The sequence below is a fragment of the Haemaphysalis longicornis genome, unplaced genomic scaffold (assembly GCF_048455015.1).
Source record: "Haemaphysalis longicornis isolate Haplotype H1 unplaced genomic scaffold, Haemaphysalis longicornis Haplotype H1 scaffold_7, whole genome shotgun sequence".
In the NCBI taxonomy this organism is placed as follows: domain Eukaryota; kingdom Metazoa; phylum Arthropoda; class Arachnida; order Ixodida; family Ixodidae; genus Haemaphysalis; species Haemaphysalis longicornis.
The window spans coordinates 11,554,230-11,574,916 of record NW_027526422.1 but is presented as its reverse complement, the minus strand read 5'-3'; the positions used below and the strand labels follow the sequence as shown (position 1 = coordinate 11,574,916).

At 49.1% G+C, this 20,687-nt stretch overlaps 1 protein-coding gene across 3 annotated transcripts in view; it reads left to right on the top strand.

Annotated features, from left to right (window-relative positions):
• Nep2 (M13 family metallopeptidase neprilysin 2) overlaps window positions 1-20,687 on the top strand; it is a 93,641-nt gene that overhangs the window by 52,278 nt on the left and 20,676 nt on the right. For 2 of the 3 annotated variants that reach the window (XM_077675992.1, XM_077675991.1), the window contains exons 2-5: window positions 8,286-8,428; window positions 17,040-17,776; window positions 18,693-18,779; window positions 18,860-19,488. In XM_077675992.1, coding sequence (XP_077532118.1) covers window positions 8,286-8,428; window positions 17,040-17,776; window positions 18,693-18,779; window positions 18,860-19,488 — 1,596 coding nt within the window. Of the gene's footprint in view, window positions 1-817; window positions 990-8,285; window positions 8,429-17,039; window positions 17,777-18,692; window positions 18,780-18,859; window positions 19,489-20,687 lie in introns of those variants that run through there. The other variant, XM_077675990.1, reaches the window with a different exon arrangement.

The window sequence follows — 20,687 nt, the reverse complement described above, 5'->3', positions numbered from 1 at the left end:
AATGTTGAAAGAATTTATGCAGGGTCCCTTTAAATTGTAAGAGTGAGAGACAACATACCAATTGATTTGGGACGCGTTAATTAAACAAATAAATTGCCGCGAGAAACAAGGACGTTCAAGTCCCAAAAACGGCATGAACGAGGCCTACTTGTAACTGAAGGTTATTAAAAAAAAGCTTTGTATATGCACTATACAAGGCGCTACGCATGCCGAGCACGGTATCATCACACTTTTAAATCGTAATAGAGTGGGATTCGTTAGGCGAAGAGCAGGTTACTATTGTTATTATATCTGTTGTTATTATTACCTACTTGCTTTCCCCAAGTTTTACACCGTTGTACTTCATCTTTTTGTGATGATTCGAAGATTAGAGTACCCAAGTCATTCAATCGTGGTTGTATGTCGTTTTTCTACTTTTGTTGTACTTCTTATTTTTATTATATTTTATTCGCTGCTACTTCTTGTTTACTGTTGATTTTCCTAACTGCGGCTGTATTTCAGCGACGTATTTTCTTTTTTACGCATTTTACTACGTCAGAACAGAAGCTTAGGCTTTTCGCGGGTTCTTTATAAACCTTTATTATAATAACCATTGTTATTATTACTACTATTACTATTTTATTTCAACACTGTTGGCTGTCTCAGTAAGCGCAGTAAACAAAATTAAATTTCGCGCTTCTGAGAGAAAGCAAATAAAGAAGCTTCGTTCTGAGGCGTACGTAAATCACCTGTGCGGCTCCCGGCAGCGTCGGCCCCGTCGTGCTCGTGCTAAGTCTTACATTGTTCGAAATCATGATGAATTGCCCTCCAGCACATGAGGAGCTTCTCGCCACTATGTCGTATTCGCCGCTCGACAGAGCGGTGTCCGTCCGAAATTTCGGCACCGTCGTTCGGTCCGGAATGGAAGTCCTGTTCGGGGAGCGTCTTATGAGGAAGATAGAAGAAACTCTCGACCTGCGGCTTAACGACGAGGAAGAAGACGAGCTCAGGTACGGGAACCTGGCGTTCGTTTTCTGCCGTGTGTTGGTAGAGCATATTTTCCTGTCAATTTTTTTGTTTCGAGATAAATATCAGATTTGGAGGAGTTTGGGACCGCTATCACGTGACTGTGTAGCTCACGTTTTAGGCAACAAAAATCTGCGACGTAAAATCGCTTTCAACGGAAAGACAGGCGCCGTTCTTTTGCTCACTTTTGAAATATCAGTCCTCCCAATTCCAAGACGATAAGAAAATAAACAGAGGTTTACTTCCTTGAGTTCCATACAATGAAGGCACGTTTTGGCTGTCTTGTGCATGGCCTGTCAGCGCAGGCGACTGGTGCAGGTGAACGGCACCGCCCATGCGTGCGTACTGAGCGCGTCGAGTTGCCCACGTGATAGATGACGTCACCGTCTCTGCGCAGCTGCTCCGAGCGCTACAGATGGCAGCGACAACGCAGGAGGCGTCGCTGGCGGGCTAAAAGAAAACGTTTGCGACGTAGGCTTCACTTGAAGAGCAAGCCGCCTGCGTTTCACTTACATTGCGAAGGACAATGAACTGATGCTCTTTGGCGATTCCCTTAGCAGTTTTAAACGCGGTGTCGTGCGGCGTAAGAGGGGCGTCCCGCGGGTATCGAGGAGGCAGGGGCGGTGATGGAGGCGGGAACGGGGTCTTAAGTAATTGTCGTGAATGGTGAGACGGATGAGGCCACTGTTCATGTATACTTTTCTTCCCTTTCTACGAGTGTTTGGTAGCTGGCGGGCGCGTTTGGTGCAGCGGTTTATTCAGGTGTGCACACCGCGTCTGCGTCTGGCACCCCGCCCCTCTAGGCGTTGACAGACCGCGAAAGTTAGTCGTACAAGGCCCGTGGCATACGCCCGTTTTGCGCACGTAGCTGACCCTTTTCTTACGGGTATTTTTGTGAGTAAAGATTTTGCCGAACGCCTCTCCCTTCCTGGCTGTTTAGTGCTACATCCATAACTCCCGCGGCTAACAAGTCCACTCCGCTCTTGCGTCACTGTTCGCACTGGTTCATTTTAATGTCTAGCATTATTTGCCGAGTATTCCCACAGCCAGGACCGTGTAACACCCTGCATTTCCAGAAAAATTCAGATATCGTGGAAGTTCCACCTGTAATTATTGTAATAACGTAAATGGAGATAACTGGTCGCACGAAATTCGGAAAAACAAAAAGAAATAAGAGAAATATTTTAAAATTACGGAAAATGTCAAAACGTGTACCGCATGGCATTTTCACAATAATGCAGATTTCGCGAAAGTTCCACCTGTAGTCTTTATAATAGCGTAAATGTAGATAATTGGTCGGACAGGATTTAGAAAAAAAAACAAAAAAATTTGGATCGAGAAAACTCACTCTCAAGACAGTCGGCATAAGAATGCTACGCATTAGTAGATAATTCTCTGAATTTCTGCAGAATTTTTTTCTGACTGCATCTGTGCAAGTGAGTAGCTAGGACACGATGACGGAAAAAAATCGGGGGTTCCGACTTTGCTGCTTACCATAGCACGGGGCTGTTTAACCAGCCGTTTAGCCAGCCAGGAGAACTGAGATTGCGCTAGCTGCGGTGGAGAAAATGGGATTGCAGTTGTCAACACGGAACCTCAAATGAGAGGAGACATTGCGGCCTGCTTCCTGCCGCATCCAAATGGCCCCTGCTGTGCTTCGGGGTCATGCTCGACTCGGGGCCATCTGTATACTCTCGCAGGGCGTTTATCGTAACCTAAATTAAGGAATGCAATTAGAAATGTCGAATTTTTTTCTCAATAAAAAATTAGCAATCCCTTGGGATGGGGGTGACTAGTAGTCAAAAGAAATTAATTAAATGTTTAGCGATGAGCTTCAGCTGAGAGTTTTCGATCTTGAAGGTAAAGCGTCTAAAAATATGCCGAATTCAGAAGTTTTCTGCGAGAACTCTTTAAACGGGAAGGGATTTCTCTAATGAAATACTAAGAACTGCAGGCACAGCGTCAATTTGCGGCCTTCCATAGTTAGCCTAATAAAGTTAACTGCAACAACGACGGCGATGCATCAATTTGGAAGCAAGGCGAGTAGAGGGCGTGCCGAGTCGGTGGGGACTCCGAATTTGGCGCGTATTCTCTGAAGCTCTGAAAAATGTTTCACCACAGGGCCGCCGGAACAGGGGGTGTCCCCCTCTTTTACAGATGGGGTAGCTCGGCTCCCTCAGTCAGGGGGCACCTGAAGACTCCGGGGAAGGTTAGGTTTATTTGCAGAAGGCAATATGCTTAATATGCTTAAAGGGACCCCGAAAAGCTTTGTGAAGGTGGCAATCAAATGCATTCAGGTGGTAGAACACATAACGGGGGATTTTTGAGCCAAGTGTGAGCCCCATACGTTGTACAGATAATTTGTAAACAATTTTTGAAGATCGCCTTTCTCAGCCGATGAGCGCGACGCCGCAGCGAGCCGACCGCGGCTGACGCAACGGCGACCGCGGGTGACGCAACGGCGATCGCTGCTGACGCAACGGCGAAGGCGCCCCCTGATTCGCCCAATCGCCGGCAAGGTCGGCCGCCGGCGGCGTCACTGCCATTGGCTTCCGGCTGCTCTTCCTCCTTCCTGCGCGATCCCGAGGCAAAGGCAGCAAAGGCGGGTCCGCAGTGATTGACGCGAGCCTAGGCGCAGGAATGTAGCTAGCTGCTTTGAAGGAGGCAGAGAGGGAGGAGGAGTCGATCGGCAAGTGGGGAGAGGTGAATTTAATTGCTTCTGGCGCAGCTAATACTGAATGTAGATCAATAATTCCAACGGCATTGCATCGCTATATTGGTGCTACGTGACAATACAGGCCTTTTGTAACTTTTACAGAAGGCTTTTCTGGGTCCCTTTAAGGATCAAACGATACTCACTCGAAATTCCCGTGGCGCTTGTCACTGATTGTAAATTTTTTGCCTTTATGAATGCCCCCAAATATAAAAAAATAGCGCTTTCGACGTTCCCTGTCTTCAGCAGATACATAGATGAAAGGCCTTCGTATGAAGCATTTGACAGGCTAATATCCCGCCTAAAATATTCTAATTCTGTCGTATCAATCAAAAGATCGGCGGTATACTCGCTTTTCCCTTCGTATCGTGCTCATACTATCGTGATACTAGCCAGCTCCACTGGATTTATGACCGATATCTCTTTACTCTAACCAGGTCATATTTCTTAGGAAATCGTGGTACCCGGAGCGGATTGCACTAACCGCTTAATTGCTGACTCACATTCAACGCTCGAGCGATCATCTCAAAGACAGCAACCAACACCTCACAGGTCGGGGCGTTGCCCCATACGCCGACCAGCTGTCGTCGCCCTTGAATGACAGAATCTATTGTTTGAGATGGCGAATTACGGTCGCGTATAAAAATACCAGTGACTTAGCTCGGCTATGCCAGGATATACGTAGCGTGAGCTAGCGTTCAGCTGGCTATTCTTGGGTTTCCTGGTTGTCTAGGATTAGCTGATTATCACGCTTACTGCTGCTAAAACGATTTCCGATCCAATTGAATCCAATCCAATTTAATCCAATTCAATTCAATCCAATCCAATCGCGGCGGCGACGGCTCTGGCGCGCCAGTTGTGCGCCGTGAAACGTCACTGCTCCTCGAGCATGCGCAGCACGGCTCTCCAGGAGACACGCGAAACTGCTCAACCTCGGCCAGTGTAGCTCACGCTACAAAAGTGACGGAATAACTCTGCCTCGACTTTTCAATATTTCAGCCATTACAATCTGCGCGTTTTTTTCACAAGACGTACCCGGCTGATCATCAGATTTCGGTTACGACGGAGACACGTTAGACTCCTTCTGGAGCTTTAACCATTTGATGTCTAGAGCGCTTTCAATATCTTTGGATTCTGAAACACACGGCAAGAAGGTGGAAAAGTAGTGCTCCCTGTCAAGTGGCAGGTATTCAAGACGATGCAAAGAAAATAAAATATAAAAAATTACAGACAAGGGGGACTCTACATGTCGGGTAAAGGCTTTATTTCGGATCAGAAAAAAGAAGATGGAGAAGAAGAGTGTCACGTAAGGAGACTATCAAAGAACACGAGTGGCAGTGGATGTGAGCCCCATGAAACGCAGGAACGGAGGTTACTGGTGGAGCAGTGGCTACATGACTAAGGCGAGGATGCTTTTGTTGTGGTCTTTTCCGTCAGTTTAAACGACAAGGTTAAATAGACGAAGATACATACATGGAGAACAGCCCGTAAGGGTTCACAGTATTGGAAATAAATAAATGGCAGCACCCATGCCAAGTTAAAAATGCCTTCTTTTTAAGCAACAAACAATCTGTTTCTTATTTCTACTTCGGTGTGTCGACGACGTTTGGGTTACTTGTCAGAATCACTATAATTCAAGGTATGCTCAATAGGGGATTAGGTAGGTGCCAGTGGACAATTCGAAGAAGAATGATGGGCAAAGAAGCATCATCGTTAATTATCATAATCGTCGTCATTTTTGAAATCTCTCAGTCACTCTACAAAGAAAAATATCCACGCATGACCATAAGTTCACACTAAACGAATCTCACGTAACTGATGGGGCACAAGAGAATGGAAGGTGCAGAGTTGAAGATTTATTCTTTACATGATCTTGCCACCTCACAATCTGGAGGAGGAGGAGGAATAACCTCTCCTGCTCTCGCGACCTCCGCGACCATCCCTACGCGGACTCTCCGCCAGGCGGCCACTTTGAAATGGCGCGAGTACGACGCACCCCCGGTTTCTTCACCGCGAGAGATTAAAAGCATCATCCCTCCCCAAATCTTTAAGGAATTCCCCTCAGCCAATCTCAAGAAATATTTATCAACAAAACACTTGCCAACACGGCCACTACACCTGATTTCATCCATAAATGGCAGGCACTTGCTGACCGGAAGAAGGGCATTGACACCCCTGCCCCCTGCACACGTACCTTTTGTCACACCGTGTGTGTGAAGCAAACATGGAACACCTTGTTCTGCATTGCTCCGCTTTTTGTCTTCATAGACGGAACCATAGTGTTTTTTTTTCTTCAAACTTCAGACATAGAAGCATTACACCAGGTGTCCTTAGCCCAGTTTGGCGTTGCCAGTGGCCTGACGAGCGTGATTTAGTGGGCGTCTACCTCCCTTCCCCTCTTCCCCCCTCCAGCGACCTTCGGTCCTCCCCTTCCTAATAAAAGAATTTTTCATCATCGTCATTCTTTCATTGCGGAAACAGGCCGGTCTTCTTGGTAGTCGGCTACGTTTTTCTGTCTTTTTTTCTTCTTTACTGCTGTTACACACATTTTTTGCCCCCTCGTCTTCATTATTTTTTCGCATGCGATTGCCAGGTCCTTTGCCAATCCCCTGCGTGGCGCATGTGCAACTATTTGCGGCAACCAACCAACAAATGCTTCGTCGCCGTCGTCGCCATTATGTCATCACTCTATGGGCCCCATTCCGTTCCCCTGTGGGTTCAAGCCGTACTCTTGCTGTGCGCCAGCAAACCTTGGTGTTGGGCTGTAGTTGGTTTCGGAAAATATTTAAACTCACGTTCCGCACTTCAACCGTTCCGTTCCTTTCGCTTTATTTCGTTTGCGTTGTAAAACTTCAGCGCTCTACGTTTAAGCAAATTCCTGTGCGCACTCAACGCGACCTACTCGTTCGCTTAGAACACTGCTAATACTCTTTCGGACAGCTGCTAAGAAAACTTCGCTACTCGGCCTCAGTAGCCTAGGAGTAAAATCGCGGGTTTTGGAGTGATTGGCCTGGGTTCGGGCACCAGCCGCGTTATTGACAGCAGAGATGTTTAAGCTCTTGGCTGCGCCGTCAACGAAGAGAGAAAAAATACCACGAATATGCTGAGTGCACGTGAGCGTGCGTTTCGTAGGAACGCATCCACGTGGGGGATTAGCCAGGAATCGATTCCTGGCTAATCCCCCACGTGGATGCGTTCCTACGAAACGTGTAGCGGACGTGTAGCGGACGCATTAGCCCTCCTTACGTCCGATCGGACGTAAGGAGGGCTAATGCGTCCGCTACACAAAACTATAAATTAGAAACTTCAGCATTTGAATGAAGGAAGGGCGTGTTATCACAAGCGAGAGTCGGTTCGCCGTCAATGAACATGTAGCGCCGCCATCAGCATCATCATCTTTAGGATGCTTTAACGGGTTTTCCTCCTTTAGATCGGTTTCGGCTATTTCTGTTGAATATTTTTCTACACTGTGATTTTCAACCTCTGCAGGTCCGTTTTTCCAGTTATTTATTTCAGTTCGGGTGGTTTTGTATGCTTTAGGTACGTTTATGCTGTGATATAACCCCCATAAGCAAGCTCAGGTGACGGCTGGCTGTACTGACTAGGAAACGCATATACGCGTATATATATCTCGGAACTGAATATCACCACCGCAATCACCACCACCACGTCATCATCGTCGTCGTCATCGTCATCATCATCCGACTGTGGGCATCCAGCGGGCACGTGCGCTGCAGCGACGAAGCCGACGTGCGCGCACAGGAGCCAGCAGCGGCCGCCATGGACGCCGGTGCGCCGCGGGATACGCGGGACGAGTCGCGGCTGCTGGTGGAGCCGTTGCACGGGCCTTCCGACGGCGCACGCCCGTGAGCACGCCGCCGAGGCCGCCGGGCGTCCACGTCGCCCTCGCACGGGAATCCCTCTCGTACTCATTCACGCTTTGCGAAGACGCGAACCACCGCCACCTTCAGGCTTAGCACCTTGCACTTAGCTTGTTCAGAGAGTTACACGCGAAGGAGTATCCGCAGGTTTATGGTTGATACCTGTCACCCTGACGGCGTTCGTTGCACGGCTATCATACCCACTCTGACAGCTTCCGCCTTCGCTGTAGATGAACGTGCAAATGTTACCTTGCCTCGCAAAATCTGCGAGCCGAGCGCTACCGTCATAGTCGCGTCACTGGCGGCGATATCGGGTAATCCTAAAGATATGCTTTCTTTCTCAATGAAAAGATGGTTCTCCAGATGTCCTGCCCACGAACCTCCAGAGACCACGCACGTACGTCCGTAGACTTCGCTTGAAGTTACCAGGGCGCGTTTTTTAAAAGAATACGAACGGACGACGTGGACAGCACGAGCGCGCAAAGCCAACTAGCCCAAGTCCTGACCACGCACGTAGCACGGATGGAATGTTTGCCGTCTGCGTTCAGATGTTTGTCAGATGTTGCGCAGTGTGGTGGCATGCTTTTGCTGTCCTGCAAGGCGAGGAAAGTTCGTTGCACGCTGCGAGGCGACAGCGTTGCCGACGGCGGCGTCGTTCCCGCTCTCTTCCTGGTGGCCCTTCGCAGGAACCCGCCATGGTGGCACCGGCGGACGCGACTCGAGCGGGCCCTGTGCGGCATCGCCTCGACGGCCCTGCTCATGTTCTTCGCCATGGCGGCCGCGCTGGCTGTGCTCGGCTACCACTACCAGCGGGCTGGAGGAGGATTCGGTGAGTGGAGAAGACACCACGCTTTGCTGTCCACCCGACGCATTTTTGGCTTCGTGCTAGTCCGCGCAGCCGCAGCATTGACGCATGTTGAGCCTCTGGCTATTAAGGCTTCAGGGTTTACTGCCATACGCGTAAGCATTCACAAGAAGGGACACGTTGTAAACGGGCTGCGTCTAATTTCACGGCAGCCGTGAGAATCACCTCCGGGAGTTCTCACGGCAGTTTCTTCAAAGGTGGCTGGCATAAAATTCATTGAATAATAAACTGCCAACGTAACCTAACATAACCTAACCTTCCCGAACCTGACGTAACCTAACCGAACGTACCAGTTCCTACCAAAATCCAGCCCAACTGCAACAAACCTAACCTAACCCACCCAATGGCACATAACCCAACCTATATTAAACCTAATCCAACGCCTTCTATAAGCCGTGTGCTTATAGAATGCGTTATATGCGTTATACATATCTATCCATCTCTTGATATAGTAATAAGCAGAATAATAAAAAGCAAAATCACGATGAGCGAAAACTTCGAAAATTCCGAAAGCTTAAAAAAAAAAAAAGAAAACTCCGTCAATTCCTCACTCGAATCTGGGCCTTCGTGTCCAAGTGCAAGTGCTATACATACCACAGCGCCACTGGAGCAGCTGTAGAACGTAGATTTTAGGGAATACTTGTTCCAGAGAATCTTCGGGTGGCGTGTTCAGCCAATCAGAGGCGACTGCCGTGAGAAATTTCTGACGGTAATTCTCACGGTTGCCGTGATAATAGACACTACCTTGTAAACGGCTGTTCACGCCGTCGCCCGGTGGAAGCTAGTTAAGCCCTTATCGGGTACATGTTCCTGCATTAGAGAAGACAGAACAAAGAATAGCAGTGCGACAATTTCAGGTCTTAAAATTTAGTTAGACGGCTAGTACCATTTAAGCTGAAAAAAGCAAGGGATTATTTGAAATGCGCTAGAATTACTTCGCCTCGTTGCCTCGGTTCTTTTACTTTTGTCTCGGTTCTTGGACTCGATGTCTGGGCGTAGTTCTAGGAGCGATTAACCGACGATAGACGGTTCCACGTGAACAGTCGGCTGTGGGCAGTGTGCACGCCTCTTAAAAAGTTAGAAGACTGAAGAAATGAGAAATGAACAAACTTATGTTAATACAATAATTAATGATGAGTGCTCCAAATTCACAAAAGCGGATTGCGTGACGTCTTGCGGAAATAAAAACCAAGGGATATGTATACTGTAGAAAAATAACTTGGTTGTCTCGTTGGACAGTCCAGCGACGCCGAAATTCGCAAAATTTTCTTTAAGAATCCGTAATACTCTTACGTCGGCAACCAAACTCTAGTCCACAACTCGATTAAAATCACCAAAAAAGCGCCGTATGCACAACACAAATCGACGTACGTTCAGCCTCATTGGATCTCCAGGAAGGGGATTCAAGTTTCAGTGAGAACGTACATAATTGCCCGACTTGCGTAATGCGTATTCTAGGGGCGTTTTCGTTCTCGAGGCACTTCCGAGCCCGCTGTTCAAGTCCGAAACTGTCGTTGCCTTCGAATACGCAAAACGAAATGCCTCGTGGATGCACGCATGGGCGCATGTCACTGTGCACGCGAAGATATGCGCTTCCGGAGTTCACTTTACGATGGAATCGCACGGTCTGTTCAGTTTAGGATGAATATTCGCACGGTGTGTTCACTCTATAGGATGAATTCGCACGGTTTGTTCCCTTTATTGTGAATTCGCAGGGTGTGTTCACTTCAGGATGAATTCGCACGGTGTGTTCACTTTAGGACGAATTCGCACGGTGTTTCGGAAGATTTTCGCACTTAAGGACGACGCACGTGGGATGAGAACGACGTGTTTCCGCACGCGCTTTTCATCTCCGAAACCTGTCTGGCAGCAGTCAGGAAAGTAACATCCATTAAAGGGGCCATGAAGACAAAATGTCCCTGAAGAAGGAGGTGTATGGCAGCTGCATGTTACCGGTGCTCACCTACGGGGCAGAAACTGGGAGGCTCACTAAGATGGTTCAACTGAAATTCAGGACGACTCAGCGAGAAATGGAACGGACGATGATAGGTGCAACATTAAAGGACAAGAAGAGAGCGAAGTGGGTCAGGGAACAAACGCGTGTTAAGGACAAAACAGTAGAATTAAAGAAGAAGAAATTGACGTGGGTAAGGGTAACAGAGTGGATCCCTAGAGAAGGCAAGCGTGGCAGGGGGCGGCAGAAAGTTAGATGGGCAGATGAGATCAAGAAGTTTGCGGGGATAAATTGGTCGCAGTTAGCACAGGACCGCGATAATCGGAGATTAATGGGAGAGACCTTTGCCCTGCAGTGGGCGTAGATAGGCTGGAGATGATGGCGATGCTGATTATTATTATTATTATGATGATGATGATGATGACGACGACGACAAAATGGAAGTTTGGTTTTGTTACTCGTTAGAGTAACACTGACACCACTTTTAAAGCGAACTTTTAAAGCGAGAATAGCCATGCGACCCACGAGGTCATTTCCCGACCTGGAACTTATGACGTATTATGGACAGCTGTGCGTTTGGCTGAGGCCGGCAAAAGCAAACGCAAGTTGTGCAGGGAGTATAAGCTTGATGAACTGGCTATTTCTGCTTAAATTTAATGCGTATTCTTTTTATTGCCGTAAAAATGGTGGTGTAAACAATAGAAGTTACGAGTGCACACGTAAACATAGAAGCACCAGTCGCACTATGCCAGTTATAGCTGTACAGTTATCCGGCGCGTTGAGCTTAAACTCAACTGGCATGCGCGACATTGCCTTCTGTGACTTTCTTCTGTGACTCCGTCTGTCGAGCATACCCAATGGCTCACGAAACGATTACTATCAATCCTAACGAAAATTATCCAGGTACAAACCCGGTCAAAAACAAAGCGAGTGCCGACAGTGCATGGTCCCGAGCAGTATCGTAACGCTATTTAGGAGGACTCACGGCTTACTAGGCGTTTCGCTGTTCGCTGCTGCCGTAGTCAGCATGCTAACGTTCGCTTAGGTACCCGCCCTGTATACGTCATCGCAGACGTCACGAAGCACACGATTCGGCGGGTGAATCAAAATCTTGGCTTAAATTGTGTAATTTCTCAGTGAATAAGGCATCGTTTGCTGCCGGACGAGTGCTGGGGCCACTATAAAACACCAAATTTCTCCAATAAAACAAATTTTCATTTTGTCTTCATGCTCACTGTAAGGCTGCCAGACCGGTTTAATTACGAGAGAAAAAAAAAACGCGCGCGGTACGCGTCGTTCTCCACACACTCGTTTCGCCCTCTATGCGAATATGCAGCGCCGTGTAGTGTTCCCTCGCTTGACGACGGCTCGCGCGTTTTCGCTGCAGTCATGGACGGTCAGCTGCTGGGACTTCTTCCCGGAGGACGAGGTAAATGGCCATGACAAGCGGTGTTTCCGGGGCTTGCACCGACCGCACGAGCCCGTTCCCGGTTTGGGGCTACGAGTTGCTCATCGGGTCGACGTGATTAACGGACCGCGTCGTCATGAGGACTTACGAGTCTGTCTAACGAGGGTACCGTTCGGCTTCGCCGCAGGAAACGTTCCCGCAACGCGATGTCGTCAGTAAGAAGTGCTTGTACAGAGGTGCTAATAAGATGGCTTCGCGCGTTTTGACGCATTCAACTGTGCGTATATTACGCGGCAAGAACTTGACGTTCAACCTACATTACCAGGACGTAAAACGATAGAAAGAAATACGTGCAATGTACGCGAAAGAAGCGGAAGTAACCAAGCGAAATAAAAGTTAATTTGCCGCAGGGGACCGCGGCAAATTACCATCCAGGTACCGTCATCATCACGAACAGAGACAGCAGCACGGGCTTAAAATGCGTGGTTTAACACACGGTTTAAAATGCAGATGACACTGCGTGGCTCATACACGCCTCGGCAATCGAGACAGAACTGCAAAACGGGCTTCTTTATTTGTTCGGCTGTGGTCAACCAAGATTCCGTCGTGCCGCTGGCCTCAGTCAGGTGCTTCCCTATAGCGACGTGCGCCACATACCATTAGCGTGGTTCTGCCTGGCTAAAACGACAGTAGTTTGTCCCGGAGCGTCGCGTTTTGCAGCATGCATCTCGTGGTGTTATGTACAAAACACGTTGCGTGAGAGGCGTGACGGCTTGCCGAGGCGTTCAATGTTCGATAACAAGGCGCGTGACAAAGCCGGCCAGAAAGGCGCCGTTGCCTTTTCTCTTGTTGGTCAATTCTCGCATTGCGTGTTTGGGTGTTTGTGAAAAGGCTTCTCTGAGCAGGAAGTGAGCACACGTTCCGAAATTGCGTCCCGTCGCCCCAGGAAGGACCGGTTATCTGATGGTCGCTAGACACCACGAGGAAGTGAGGCCTACATGTTAATAAGACTGTGGGGAAAGCGGGCAGTATAATAACAAGAGAAATCTCCGCAGCGTCACGGGTCTTCTAACCTTCGGTGCTTGGGCACGGCGTGCCCGCGATGGCGAGATACCGCGATGAGTAAAAAGGCGCGGAGTTTATAGACCCCAAGCCACGGCCGTAGCAGAAGAAACGGAATAATTTAAAACTCTGCAGGCACTGAAATCCGGCCTACGATCGAAGCTATGGCGTTTGATTCTCAGCTAAGGGGGATGGAGGAATGTTTGAGTGGTAATTACACTCATGATAAAAATAATCTTGTTTTAAGTATTTTTGCGAAAACTATCCAAATGTATAGAGCACAAATTGTTGGAGGCTAGAAAGGATGTAAGTAATTAGGATACTATAAATAATAAAATATATTTGAACTAGTTAGCGCGTACCGAGCAGTACTTGTTTCATCAGGCTGTAGCTCATGTCAATTTTATTTGAATACTCCCGGGTGTTTCAAATATTTGTGGCACAGCAAGATCAATGGCAATTAAATGCGGATGTAGGAAGCTTTGTTAGGCGAAACGGTCGACACTGCTGCCCTTTCTGTGGGTGCAGATCTTTTCGTTACCTAAATACAGACAAGATTCGGGAGTGCGCGGGGCCGGTGGGGCTTGATACGCGAGCATCAAAACAGCCTACTGTGGACTGTGCGAATGCAAAGTTAGCTCTGCTCGCAGGTCAATCCATGCTGACAGTAAAACGTTAAACTAGGTGATTTGGTAAGGGTTCATGGAGATTCAAGCAGCATCTTGCAAGAGAAAACGAGGAGGAAAGAGACAAGAGACGTCATGTCGCCCTTATTTCATGAAAAGCCATGAGGATTGCGCGGAACGACGACACAAAGAGGAGACAACAGGACGAGCGCAACTAACAACTAATTTATTCAAGGGCTTACGCCCCCAAATATAAGACAAATTGGCGTATGCGCCGAACATATATATGCAAAACGCCAAGAAAGAACATGTTCATCGTCAATCAACCCTACAAGCAAGACTTTAACAATTCAGACTCTCTTTTATATAAAGCCAAAGATGTGTCACTCACGCAATTGTGCGCATTATTTATCAAGAAGGCTTCCATTATCTCACGCGCGACATCGCTGCTGCCCCGGCCAAGAATCTCAATCTCATTCAGTCGCGGCCTGCACCCACTTTTTTCGCAATTTCTGCAATGCTCCGTCAAGTTAGTTCTAGCATCTATATCTCCCAATGTGCGCTCATGCTCCCCTGCGCGATAGTTCACGCAGCGCCCACTTCGGACATTATAGGCCTTTCCACATGTCAGTGGAATTTCGTAACTAGAAATAACTTGACGGAGCATTGCAGAAATTGCGAAAAAAGTGGGTGCAGGCCACGACTGAACGAGATTAAGATTCTTGGCCGGGGGCAGCAGCGATGTAGCGCGTGAGATAATGGAAGCCTTCTTGATAAATAATGCGCACAATTGCGTGAGTGACACATCTTTGGCTTTATATAAAAGAGAGTCTGAATTGTTAGTCTTGCTTGTAGGGTTGATTGACGATGAACATGTTCTTTCTTGGCGTTTTGCATATATATGTTCGGCGGATACGCCAATTTGTCTTATATTTGGGGGCGTAAGCCCTTGAATAAATTAGTTGTTAGTTGCGCTCGTCCTGTTGTCTCCTCTTTGTGTCGTCGTTCCGAGAAATCCTCATGGCTTTTCAAGTATCAGACCAACTAGCCCGTCAACAAATCTTGCTGAACCCTTATTTCCTCCTGTCTCTAGTCCCTCAGCGCTGCTTGAGACGCCGTGGTCCATACAGACAATCAGGTGGAGCGCGATATGGGCGCACACATGACGCAGCAAGGAGCGGGGACGCTACGCATTGAACTTATGAACATTAGTCAGTCCAAAAATTCACGCATCTCCACGAAGTGAATCATGACGAGTGGGCGAAGCGCTGGGGATCGTTCTTACCGTAAATCACCCGTGGCATTGCCCACTCGCGCATGTAAATGAGTGACAACGCGTGTGTACAGTATATACAATTCCAATCCAATCCAATCTAATCCACTCCAATCCAATCCAATCCATTTCAATCCAATCCAATCCAATCCAATGCTCCTCGCGCATGCGCAACACTGTGTACACGGACGCCAAGCCCCAGACAAAGCGAGGTCCTAAAGTGCTTCGCCCCTAAAAAGAGACCGCCCCGCTGCATTTTGAGGATCTGCCGCTTATCTGCGTGGGTCTGGCGATGAAGCACGAGAGCGGGCACTTCCACTGTTTATTTATTTTCGCTCGAAGCTCTTGGAATTTGATAAATGAGAAACAGCCAATTTCGGGAATCTTTATGCCCTTGCTGGAAAGAGAAATTTTGCCTAAATTTGTATTTTGCATAGCCTGTATGACAAGTGTATCGTTGAAAACAACGTTCGAACTCTTTCTTTCAATGCACCTGTGCCCGGTAATGCGGGAACTGAGTGTCAAATGACTACATGAATTGTTCCAATACTGATTCAATCACTATTGCCTGTTGCGACTATTGCTGCCACGTACAACCAAGAGCAGAAGTTTAGTTACCCTTGCGCCAATAAATGCAAATATACATACATACAAGAGCAGAAGTTTACGGACCACAAAAGCAGCAATTTTGAGTTATTTCTCTGCCGCACGGCAGCCCGGAGTACTATGTGCGGTGGTTTTAATTAATTCAATACTTATATATACGACATCTCGCATGAATTCGACAGTTTGTCGGGCTGCTATAGGAAGAGAAATAACCTAAAATTGCCATTTTTTTGGTCTGTAAATTTTTGATCGTGGCTCTACATAGGCTCAACGCATCTATGCGTAATCTAAAAGGTAGGGAGATCTTGAAGAAACACATTTGACTGAGTACAAGTCAGAATTGTCTGACGTTATGATCGAAGTTGTTGTTTTCGTCAGTTTCACAACGGCCCGTAGTACGTATACCGTCTCCGGGAGGAAACGAATTCTACTGTCGAAGACGGACGCAACACTGTTGCGACACGTTGTTGTTGACGAAGCGGCACAAGGATGCAAGGCACGTCCGCAAACACGAGAGCCGTTTCTTGAGCGCACCAACGTCCCATGAGTGACGGCATATATCTTCAAGCATGCCGCAATAAAACCGATCCATCCACCGCTGTGGGGTGCTGAAGACTCAAATACCTAGCCTTTGAGAAGCAGATGAGCTGCGAACGAACATATTTGGTAAAGGTGTGCGAACGTGTAAGACAGTGCAATCAATATTGCGTTATATATTTACCCCTCGAGAAGATCCCGCTACATTATTATAGCTCCCATGCTCGTTGACCAATATTCGGTGCTTTCTCGGCGCCTTAGGCCAAATGAAAGCCGAAATCCAAGGACAGCCATAAGCATTTTTTGTTGACTGTGAAAACATTGGCCTCCACTTGAACACCGCTGAATATTATTCTCCAGTGTAACGCCGCTAGGTGCTTTTAGAGTTTAGAGCGGCTGCGGGTATTGTTTTTTAACTTCGCTGCGGGCTTTGTTTTGTTTTGGGGTTAAATTTGTGGCGGTTTAGAGTTTTCTCGCTAGCATGCTAGTAAGTTTCGCCAGCACCGGTATGATTTGGATGACACTGCTAATTCCACACCGCGAAGAGCCTCCCGGCTTGTCAGTGGTTTGGTTCAAAGTGAAATAAACTGACAACGTCAGCTTGTTTTATTCCGAAAGATTAGTTTTAATCTAAAAAAAAAGTACATATTCGAGAGCTGTGTACGGGCCAGATTGTCTGCTGTGGTTGAGCATTTATAGAATTCTCAATGAATCTGCTCCCAATGCATGGTTGAGCGCTTTGAAGGGTCCTATGGACATGTGGGCCTCTTCAGTTATCTATCCAGACAGTGTATGGTTAACGCCTTCTAAATAAGAATGAAGCTTGCGTGCGGGATTATCACTCAGACGCCGGCCATTCTGCTGGCATGAGTGGATAAATTTAAGAATAAGGCCTAAACAGGGCTTGCGTAGCCAATTGCATGACCGGGATAAGACGTTAGGCATAGGCAGTTGAGCCTCATTCTTATCGAAAGGTAGCTAGCAGCGCCCGTAATGTAATTTTTTGCGATGCATTACTGCGTCACCTTCCGTCTGAGGGGAGTTTTGGCACTGCTGGAGAAACGGGAGGCGGGAACCGGTGGCCTCCAGTGACAGAGACGGTCTTGCAGGGCGTCCGGGCGTGGCGCTGCCGTCGCAGGCCGACCGGCTCATGGGCGGCGAGGACGCCAAGCTGTGCCTGTCGCCCGGCTGCGTGCAGGCGGCCGCCACGCTGCTTCAGAACATGAACCAGAGCGTGGACCCGTGCGTGAACTTCTACGAGTTCGCGTGCGGGGGCTGGGTTCAGCGACACACGATCCCGGACGACAAGTCGTCGCTGTCGCAGTTCTCGCTCATCCAGGACCAGCTGGACGCCAAGTTGCGCACCCTGGTCGAGGAGCCCATCCGGCCGGCCTCCGAACCCCTCTTCGTACACAAGATGAAGAACATGTACCAGTCGTGCCTCAACACCACGCGCATCGACTCACTGGGTGAGGGGCCCCTCAAGGCCGTGCTGACGGTCCTGGGCGGCTGGCCCGTGGTCGAGGGCGCCTCGTGGGACGCGTCCCGCTTCCACTGGCTGGACGCCCTCATCCAGTACCGCAACTTCGGCTACAGCCACGACATCCTGCTCGACCTGTCCGTCATCCCGGACTTCCGCAACAATACGCGCTACATCATCGACCTGGACCAGACGTCGCTGGGGCTGCCCGACCGCACGTACCTGATGCGCGGCCTCAACGACACCGCCGTCGAGGCCTACCTGCGCCTCATGGTCGAGGCCGCCCACCTGCTCGGGGCGCCGGACAAGGAGGCTGCTCGCACGGAGCTCATGGACGCCCTGCAGTTCGAAATCACGCTCGCTAACGTAAGGAAATTCTGCCGCTGTTGAGCGTCTCTTCATATTGGATCTTAACAAGCGGACGAAATTGCCGTGCCCTGCGAAGTCAGTGGTGCATGGTAGCATTACGCGCGCAGTAATTGTGAATACGCAACCTGGTCGAACTAACCACGGTCTTTGGGCACTCGCACGTATGATATACTGCGGTGACTGGGCGACAGCCCAGCGTTTTCTCCCAGCCCCATTTCTGTTCACGCCGCAAAGCCGAGTTTTGAAGTGAGCTTTTTAACCACCACTTCAAACCTTAAGCGTACTCAGCACGTTAAGCTACGTAACGAGACCATTAGTTCGCATGGCCAGGTTGCACAGTGTAGGTAAGCAGTATTACGAATGGACGTTACCGAACGGTGCAGACATCTTGGCAATAAGAGGATTACTTCTAGGGGCGATAACTAATGTAACGTACTTGCGTAGTCACTACAGGTTTAGAAAATTGCGTGCACCAGAGAAAAGCTTCTGAATGAACCTTTGTTTAAATTTTGAATCCGGTTTTTTTTCGAAGAGTTTCTGCTGTGTAGGTACGGAAAAGCTCAGCATGGCTTGTCGCTTTCTAGAGAGCGCTCCAATGTCAATGAAAACAGTGTTGGTTTAAGTATCAATGTTTTTTTTTGTTCGTAACTTTTCCCTTTCAAACTTGCGGTACTCAAGTTTCTTAAATTATTGCGATGAAAAGTATGGTAAGGGCTTATTCAGATTCGTAAAGATTGAAACGTTCTCTGATTTCCCTGGCACGTCTCTCACTTAGAAAAAACACTTGTTTTCATGTTGCCTAGATTTACCTGTTTTGTTTGATAGTACTGTGCACAACGGTCGGTGTGCGTCGCGTAAAAGACGTGGTCAGTGAACTTGCCATGTGTGCGATGATCGGGGTCTTCGGTTTCAGTACTCGACACCGCGTGAGGAGCGTCGCAACATCAGCAAGCTCTACAACAAGATGCCCCTCAGCGAACTCAAGAAACTGGCGCCGAAGGTAAGTTAGACTCGCCCGAGATCGATTTGTTATGCATGCGGTGGATTGCAATAACGCGGATTCTCCCGCCCCGCTTTCAGATCGACTGGGATCGCTACTTCAACTCGCTGCTGACGGACAAGGTGGCGTCGGACGAGCCGATCAACGTGGTGGTGCCGGAGTTCGTGCAGCGCTTCGAGCACCTCCTGGAGACCACGCCCGCGCGCACGCTGGCCAACTACATGGTGTGGCGCGTCGTGCTGCAGTCGTACGCGAGCCTGGGCAAAGCGTGGCGCGAGCGGCTGCAGGAGTTCAACGGCGTGCTCACGGGAAAGACGCGCGAGACGGCGCGCTGGGAGCAGTGCATGGGCTCGCTCACGGGCTCGCTGGGCATCGCGCTGTCGTCGCTGTACGTGCGCCACTTCTTCCAGGAGGACGCCAAGGGCAGCGCGCTGGACATGGTGCAGTTCATCGTGCGCGAGTTCCTCACCATCCTGGACGGCATCGACTGGATGGACGAGCAGACGCGGCAGCGGGCGCGCGCCAAGGCGCAGTCCATCCGGCCATACATCGGCTACCCCGACGAGCTGCTCAACGACACCCTCGTGGAAGAGCACTACGCCAAGGTGGTCCTGCGGCCGGACACCTACTTCGAGAACATCATGCGCCTGCGCAAGTGGTCCACCGACTACGCCTTCGGCCAACTGAGGAAACCACACATCAAGGGCGAGTGAGTATGCGATACTCGTCCGCTGCCTTGGTGATTTTGTGGACAAGGGACAATTTAAACGCAGCCTTCGGCGTATGCATTCACATACCGCGCTTCGGAACGGTCTTAGATGTGGATTCTTCTGTGTGTCCGATGTTTAGCCAGACGTGTCAAATCATAAGCGTGGTGACTGCGGCGTGGTGTATACTTTGTCACAGTCCCGTAGCTGATAACAGTTGACGACAATATCATGGGACTCTCGCTCTGCCACGGTTAGTAGTTGGGCTGTATTTGTGTCGAGGGGTAGAATTACCTGTGGTGCTTAGGGATACAATACCTACAATGAAGGAAATAGACATTCGCTGCGGTCAGCGATGCGACCTAGGGCACGAGCACTTTGGCGATAAACAGTGCCGCCCCATTACTGAAAGGGCAATAACTGAATAACTGGTATAAACAGTGCGACAATCACACGAAGAGATTTTAGGGCGTCAAAAGCTTGACATATACCACTACGCGGCCCCGAGTAATATGGCTGGCTCGGATTCCTCAAAACTGGGAACTGTTTCCCTGTTGCGGACATACAAACAACTCGATGCTAAACAAAAGTGAACCCATTTTCGGTCACACTTGACGAGGGTTGCGCCTGCGCACGGCAAGTTTGCGAAGCCGCGGCGACCCACAGAGCGTGTCTCCTCGCCGCCATATCCTGTGGCGGAAAGCGTGTCGCAGTTTTCGAGCCGCGTGAAGTCGCGCGCACGCTCTGTTAAACCGGGAAAAGTAAAGCAGGGCAGTTCCAAGGCGCTTCAGTTGGGCCCACGGGCCAGATTCATCTCCATTCTTGAGTTTCCGGCGGCTCAAGCGCAGTGCGCAGCTTGCGAGAAGAGCGCGATAAAACCCTCGACGAAGCACTCCCGACAGTCGCCGTGATGGCGTGACAGTACGCGGTCCAAGCATGAACCGCATTGTCCGCTTTCTTCGAAGCTCCCGTTCTTTTATGTAGAGAGTCGCATTCGCTGAACATGAATTTTTCCACACCCCTTGGTTGGTACCTTGCTTCTCTTACAGCGAAGCTGTATATGGCCAGGTTCCGAGCGAACGTGCGTCCGTCGACAGAGCCGCGTAGAATACGAATTTTTGTCTTCAAAGCTTGTTTTAATGCTCTGTAGGTATCAATCTAATGTGGGTACCTGAAAAAAAAAATCTGCAGAAATTCCGGG